Source organism: Oryza glaberrima, chromosome 7, assembly GCF_000147395.1.
Source record: "Oryza glaberrima chromosome 7, OglaRS2, whole genome shotgun sequence".
NCBI classification, from domain to species: domain Eukaryota; kingdom Viridiplantae; phylum Streptophyta; class Magnoliopsida; order Poales; family Poaceae; genus Oryza; species Oryza glaberrima.
The window spans coordinates 16,541,904-16,549,627 of NC_068332.1; the positions used below are offsets into that span (position 1 = coordinate 16,541,904).

At 42.3% G+C, this 7,724-nt stretch overlaps 1 protein-coding gene across 2 annotated transcripts; it reads right to left on the reverse strand.

The window, feature by feature from the left end:
- Positions 1-2,295: 2,295 nt before the first annotated feature.
- On the reverse strand, positions 2,296-5,820 carry LOC127778411 (uncharacterized). Of its 2 annotated transcripts, none has more exons than XM_052305006.1 (11): positions 5,528-5,820; positions 4,743-4,888; positions 4,482-4,640; positions 4,194-4,349; positions 3,949-4,094; positions 3,657-3,810; positions 3,278-3,331; positions 3,117-3,170; positions 2,976-3,017; positions 2,831-2,905; positions 2,296-2,591 (listed from the first exon to the last, which is right to left on the reverse strand). In XM_052305006.1, the coding sequence occupies exons 1-11, from the start codon at positions 5,781-5,783 to the stop codon at positions 2,511-2,513; spliced, it is 1,323 nt and encodes a 440-aa protein (XP_052160966.1). In that variant the 5' UTR covers positions 5,784-5,820; the 3' UTR covers positions 2,296-2,510. The 2 variants fall into 2 exon arrangements, with proteins under 2 accessions (XP_052160966.1, XP_052160968.1); XM_052305008.1 differs by having other exon boundaries at positions 2,775-2,905.
- Between the last annotated feature and the right edge of the window lie 1,904 nt (positions 5,821-7,724).

Here is a 7,724-nt window from a genome sequence, read left to right on the forward strand (position 1 = left end):
AATAGTGAATACAATGGTGTTTGGCTGTTATTTTTTTAAAAATAAATTGTTATGCAAATATGAAGTTACATAAGAATATTTTTTTCCTACATTAGGATTTATCAAGAGCATTACTCTCTTAAACATAGATAATTTATTCCATAGATTGTGTTTTGTGATGTACTATTTAGACTTAAAAATTAGACTTATGTGATTGTGTTTTATGATGAATTGTTAACCGTTGAGACTTGAGAATTGGATTTATCAGTTTGAGGGGTTTTTTTGTATTCCGATAAATTTCCGTTACCGTATTCGTGCTGGTTTGTTTTCGCTCCGTTTTCGGTTTTGATAATATTCAATTCCGTTTTCGTATCCGGAGTTTCCGATTCTGATTCCGAAAAAAAAATATGAAAACGAAAACAATAAAGGTGGTTTCCGTCCGTTTCCGTACTGTTTTCACCCATACTTGAGGCCCTTGACAAGCAGAGAAGAAAGTTTATGTGGGCGGGTGGGGAAACCTTGACGGGTGGAAAATGCAAAGTCAACTGGAAACGAAACTGCCTCCCAACTGCTTTCGGAGGCTTGGGTATCCTAAACCTTGAGAAATTCGCAAGACCTTTGCACCTCCGATGGCTATGGCATGAATGGAAGTCACCGGAGAAAGCATGGGTCAGATCTGGCACGCCGTGCGACGGCACTGACATGCTCCTCTTTGCGGAAGCGACATCTATAACAGTCAGAAACAGAGCGACGGTGAGCTTCTGGGAGTCAGCCTGGTGGCAGGGGAGAAGGATAAAAGATGTGGCACCACTAGTCTATGCGGCCTCCAAGAAAAAGAATAGAAACCTTCAACAGGCTTTGCAGTCGGGCCAATGGTTGCTTGACCTGGGACTACCACTGGACACGGGCTGGACAACGGAGCCGATCGACCAACTTGTCACGGTTTGGAGCGCCGCCCAGACAATTGAGATCTCAGAACACGAGGAGGATCAAATATCTTGGAAGCTCACTAGCCATGGTGAATATACAGCGACGTCGGCCTATAACGCTCAACTACTTGAAACAATGACCACCAATTTCAAAAACCTAATCTGGAAACCCTGGGCTCCTCGCAAATGCAAAACTTTCGCCTGGTTGATCATTCAAAATAGATTCTGGACCTCTGATAGACTATCTACCTGGGAAGGCCAAACGGATCCATCTGTTCCTTATGTTGTTGGGTCCAGGAGACGGCCCTCCACCTCCTCGCGGGTTGCCGCTACACAAAGGGAATATGGGCGGCTCTAGTAGATTGGACGATGTGCAACAACCTTCATCCTAACCAATGGCAGCAGGCATTGTCAGTGTCAGAATGTTGGGATTTAACCACAAGTGTAAAGGAGGCACCCAAGAAGGCTCTAAGCTCACTAACGCTTCTAGTCTCCTGGGAGATCTGGAACGAAAGAAACCGCAGAACATTCCAACATAAGGAGCTCCCGCCAGGTGGTCTCCTGACAAAGATAAAGGATGAGGCCAAGACATGGGCCTTAGCAGGCGCAAAGCATGTGAGAATTTGGCTTGTACCCTAGCTGACTAGGACTGTGTCCTTTTTCTTTCCTTTACACGGTACAATTTTCTCCTTCTATATATTCAATGAAATTGGCGGCTCGCCGATTCATTCAAAAAAAAAAAATCAAGTTCCAACTAACAAGCAAACAATGATAAGCTCGGCACGGTTTGGTAAGTATAGCAAGTGGTAGGAGCTGTGTGAGAGGAGAGGAGAGAGAGATAGGACAGAAGGTTGTTCCAGGTGGTGTAAAATCCTCCCCTGGCTAGTTTTTTTTGGACAATGGAGCTAAGAGTTAAGGTTTGTTTAGTTCACGAAAAGAAAATTTTTAGGTGTCATATTGGATGTTTGACCGGATGTCGGAAAAGATTTTCAGATACGAATGAAAAAACTAATTTCATAAGAGCCTAATTAAACCGTTTTTAGTACTTATGGCTAATCATGTACTAATTAGGCTCTAAAGATTCGTCTCACGATTTTCATGTAAATTGTGCAATTAATTTTTGTTTTTATCTATATTTAATGCTTCATGCATGTGTCCAAAAATTAAATGTGACGTTTTTGGAAAAAAAAATTGGGGAACTGGAACAGGCCTTAGGAGAGATGGCGGATGAAACTTTTTGATGACGAACAGAGAAAATACAGGACCTTGTTCAAGTTATTCCCTCCCCAATGGGATAGAGAGAAATTTGAAAAGGATTTACTCCACCCCTATTAAGGTGTGAAATTAATTAATTCTCCTCAGTCTTCTCCAATCCTTCCTATTGAGATTGAACGAACCAAAGCTGTCGTCACAGCGATAAACGACCTCTTCAGTTTCATCAGGCTTTGCACGTTCGTTTCACATAGGGGAAATATAGCAGTTTTCAGTACAGATCATTATAACACGGTCTGATTTTTCAAACAAAAATGGTACCAAGAGCTTTGCTTAAGCTTCTTTGCGATGGCAAGCTTGGTCCTTGCCATAGTAGATAAGGACTTGGACTTAGACACCAGCCCTCTCTGACCCATTGACTCTTACTCCAGGCTTCAACCAGCTAAAGCATCCTATCTTCCAATTCCGTGGCTGCAGCAAAATAAATCAAAATGGAACACCATGAAACGGTAACAAAAAAATAGACACATGTTTGTTGTCAGACCAAAATCAATTACGAGATGGAAAAACTATTTTATTTAACCAGGTAAGGCCGTAAGGGCACGACAACGCTCAACTCAGAGAAGAAATTCCCCAGGAAAACATAAGACTCACCAAGCTAACAAAAATTTCTGAGGATTTGCCACATTCTCATCTTCTTTTCCACTAACCTTTTTCTTTTCCAAAGGGCTTAGCAGAAGTGTTCTTTCATCATACTCATCAGTGATAATTAAGAACTCTTGCAGCTAACATAAAATTGACTGTTAGCGAGCAGTTCCATTACAAGAGCATAAAAAAGTATTCTTTGCAACATACCTTCTTTCCATGGATTGTATGGTTCACTCCATTGCCCACCTCCTTCAAACATCATCATATTCATTATAAACTGGTAGTAGCAAGAGAACCATAAAGAGTTAACACATTCAGGCAGCGCAAATTTTCTTTGAAAATTTGTACCTCTGTCTTCTGTTTCAAGCTTTCATCCAGGTTGTGTCTTTTTACACCATCCTCCTTTGAACAGTTCATATAATTATTCACGCGTATCAGTACGAGTATCCATGGAAGAAACATAAAAGAGTGAACAGATTTGAGCAAGCAGCATTTTTTTTGAAGTCTACCTTAACCTCGTGCTCCTTGCTTTCATCCAGGTTGTCTACTTTTACAACATCCTCCTTTGAACAGTTCACATTATTATTGAAGCCATATTAATAAAGATGTCCATAAAGAAACATAAAGGAGTTTCACGAGCAAAACAGAAAACTTATTTGAGCTAGCAAACCAATTTTCTCTGATATGTCTGCCTTGGTCTCTTGAATAATCTTGTGCTTCTTGCTTTCATCCAGGTTGTCTCCTTTTACAACATCCTCCTTTGAACAGTTCACATTATTATCAAACCCGTATTAGTAAAGATATCCACAAAAGAAACATAAAGGAGTTCCACGAGCAAAACAGAAAACTTATTTGAGCTAGCAAACCAATTTTCTGTGAAATGTTTACCTTGGTCTCTTGAATAATCCCTTCTGTTTCTTGCAGGATGATCCCTTGATTTATCTTTTCTATTTCCTGAAGGTTGTTGTTTTTTCCAATATCATTCTCAGAACAATGCCTGTCATCAGATTCATTGACTACTGATTCTCCAATAGTGCTGCCACTGGTTTATAGAGCATAGCAAGACATTACAACTTTCCACCAAAGAAAATTGACTCTATATAGAATACTTATCTTACAAACAGTGACAATTCAACAATATCAACACAACAAGAATAATATATAAGCATGCAGATCATACCTTCTGAGCTCTTCTTCAGTAGGGAGTTCAAGATATATTTTGTACATAGCTGACAGTCCACCATTCCGGACAGAGAAGCTCCAATCAAAAGTATCAGCTTTGCCCAGAAGATTGTTCCTCAGCAACTCAGACTCTTTCATGATGGCCTAGGAATTAATTAGCAAACACCTTGTTCGTAACCATCAACAGGTTAATTTGACAGATAAAGTAGGTTCCAGTTTGTTTTTGTGGAGGCAAGCTCGTACCATCATGGTAGCAGTGGCAGGAACATGTTCAGGCCCTTTGTAGGTCATGAATCTTAAGGCGCAGCGCCGAATGGAATTGCTGGTGACCATGGAAGAGGTTGTAGCAGCCCCACTTACCACCGATTGACACATTAGATCAGCCTCCTTGGTGATACACTTGAAACCATATATAGTTTTGCAATTAGAACAAGAGAGTTAATAAACTTGAATGAATAATATCTCCAATTAAGAAGACTGAAATCTGGCTTGGCATGTTAATTATAGTATTATATGCAAGGAAGTGCACACCTTCAAGGCAACAGTGGCGGCAGGGAACTCAGAACATTCCATGCTAACCATTTGATATGCGCAGTTGGTGATCTTTTTACTGAGGGTGATCTCGTCAGCTTTGAAGATTTGAGGGCGACGATTCAGCAGGTACATAAGCTCATTCTCCCCCTTGATGCACTGGAAACCACAATTCATGCAAGTATAAATAAATAATCTAGAAGAGAAAATCATGCAACAGATAGTACTTATAGTAGAAGCTAAGCAGAACAAGGAAGATACCAGGTCTGCTAGGGCTGCCAGATCATTGTCATCATCTCCATTGCGGCGGTAATACTCGTGGAGGTATGCCTTGTATTGGGGCCAAGAACGACTTCCAGGATAATATGGCAGTATCCTATCCCATCCCCATGCTCTCTCCAAAAGATCTACAATACATGTACAGGACATCAGCAGCGAGGAATAACTCAACAATACATACATAGATTGAAGAAATTGGCAGTTAATAAAGTAAAAAACTGTGAAGTCGAAGCTGCTATGTCACCTGGATGGTAAGCTCGGCAACGATAACATGTATGGGCTGCTGTATCGCCTCTATGATAAGCTTGGTGCCGATGCCTTGTATTGGGCTCGTCTTGGTAGCTTAGGTTAGGTTAGCTTTTGGTGTGGTGTTGTAGTTGTGGTTTTCGCTCAATTTTCCCTAATAACTGAGCAATGTAAGGCTTGGTCCCATTTACCCCTTAAAATGGGACACCTTCATTTTTATATAAAACTTCGGCAATGGCACGACCGTTCGACAGAAAAAAAAAAAAAGGAGTGCAATCAGCCGTCCTCCTGCCTCCGACTCCAGCGCCGGCGTCCTCCTCACTCCATCCACTCCCCCGCCTCCGCCTCGCCTCGGCTGCCCCGCCGCACAGCCAGTACCCCTTCATCCAGCCCGCTGGTGACCGGAGAACCCCATAAACCCTAAACACATCCGGCGGGCGGCGGCGGGATATCGCGCGGGAGCTCTAAAATTGACCATAGATAGAGAGACAAAACCCTAGCGGATGGACCTAAAATTTTACCTGGGAGGTGGGTGATCTCAAAAGGAGGTAGCATCGGATGAGCACCATGCTTCTTGTACGCTTCCCCGCGTTCAGCGAACACAAGCATCCTCTCCCTAGAAGTTCTTCGCTCCTCCTCCCAAAACTCCTTCAAAGCCAATCGCTTCCGCTCCTCGGCGGCGGACATCGCGGCGGCCTCCGATGTTGTCTCATCCTCGGGAATGGAGACGGCCGGGTGTTGGCGGCGTGGATCGTCGGGAGCCGATTCAATCCCCATTTCTCGATTTCTCTCTCTCTCGATGAGGGACGGTACGGGACGGGGAGGGTTTTGAACTTTCGCATCATCTTCTCTTTTAATTTATTGTTGGCTAATGGGCCTACTCAATTCATAAGGCCCAATTAGTTTTGGGCTTGAGTACAGCCCAGCATATAATCTCTCTCCTATACCGAATTCTGTGCAAATTAATGGCGGGAGAGATAAGCCACGTGGCACATCTCTATTCACGGAATCAGCCTCCACGCAAAATGAGAAACGCCCAGGGTTTTCTAGCCAGCTCCACAAGGTGGTGGGCTAGACAACCTGGGTTTGAAGTCTCATCCCTTCTAATTATTTGATATTAGGTAATTCTCTACTATTCGCGTCTTTTTTTAAGGAAAAGTAGTAAGTTCATTTGAGGCCCCTTAAATTTACACCAAATCAAATTTTCATCGTAGAACAAAACCAGATAAAAAAAGTAATAAGTTCATTTGAGGTTCCTCAAATTTACATCGAATCCGATTTTCATCCTTGAATCCAAAAACCAGATACGTTCATTTGAGGCCCCTTAAATTTACACCAAATCAAAATTTCATCCTAGAACCCAAAAACCAGATAAAAAAGTAATAAGTTCATTGGAGGTCCCTCAAATTTACACCGAATCTGATTTTTATCCTTGAACCCAAAAACCAGATACGTTCATTTCAGGCCCCTTAAATTTACACCGAATCCAATTTTCATCCTTGAACCTAAAAAACTTAATAAAAAAAAGTAATAAGTTCATTTGTGGTCCCTTAAATTTACACCGAATCCGATTTCCATCCTTGAACCCAAAAACTGGATACAACCGGTTCAAGGCCCCTTAAATTTACACTGAATCCGATTTTCATCCTTGAACTCAAACCATATATAAAAAAGTAATAAGTTCATTTGAGGTCCCTTAAATTTACACCGAATCTGATTTCATCCTTGAACCCAAAACCCAGATACAACCGGTCCCTTGGCATTTTGGAAGGCAGTTTTGGCTGATGTAAGTTCATTTGAGGTCTCTTAAATTTACACCGAATCTGATTTTCATCCTTGAACCCAACAACCAGATAAAACCGATCCCTTGGCAGTTTGAAAGGCAGTTTTGGCTGATGTGGCGCCACGTGGTTGGTTTGACTAAGTCTTCATCCCACGTGGCACTGATTTCATCCTTGAACCCAAAAATCATATACAACCGGTCCCTCGGCAGTTTGGAAGGCAGTTTTGGCTGATGTAAGTTCATTTGAGGTCCCTTAAATTTACACCGAATCAGATTTTCATCCTTGAACTCAACAACCAGATACAACTGTCCCCTCGGCAGTTTGGAAGGCAGTTTTGGCTGATGTGGCGCCTATGTGGTTGGTTTGACTAAGTCTTCGTCCCACATTACATTGATGTGGTGCTTACGTGGCATTTATGTGGCGATCCCGGAAAAATAATAAAAACTGTGGCCCCACATGTCAGCTACACACAAAATAATAATAAAATGGTGGGGCCCATGTGGAGCCCACATGTCATCCTCACTCCCCTCTCTCTTTTCTTCCTCATCCCACCTGTCAAGCAGAGTATAAAACATCCCTCAACTTTACATCGAGTCTTTATTACATCTCTCATCCCCAATACCATAAGTCTCTACCTCTCAATTATTAGAAATGAAAGAGTACGAATTGCCCACCCGAACTATCATGGTCGACCGAATTACCCCAAACAATAAAACCGGACATTCTTCACCCCCAACTATGCAAACCGGACGAATTACCGCCTCGACCCAATCTGCGGTGGTTTTGGTCTACTTGGCGTACGCGTGGCAGTCTAGTCAACATTCTATTTATAAAAAAATGTGGGACCCACCTGTCATACACTCTTCCTCTCTCTTCTCTCTCTCACTCTTCCTCTCTCTCTTCTCTCTCTCACTCTTTCTCTCTCTCTCACGGG

Bases quoted from the DNA above. Each gene is read 5' to 3' on its own strand.
- LOC127778411 (XM_052305006.1), bottom strand. From the start codon at position 5,783: ATGGGGATTGAATCGGCTCCCGACGATCCACGCCGCCAACACCCGGCC. The intron at 4,889-5,527 runs GTAAAATTTTAG...CATGTATTGTAG, and splicing joins TGAGATCACCCACCTCCCAG to ATCTTTTGGAGAGAGCATGG. The intron at 3,332-3,656 runs GTAAACATTTCA...AACTGTTCAAAG, and splicing joins GGATTATTCAAGAGACCAAG to GAGGATGTTGTAAAAGTAGA.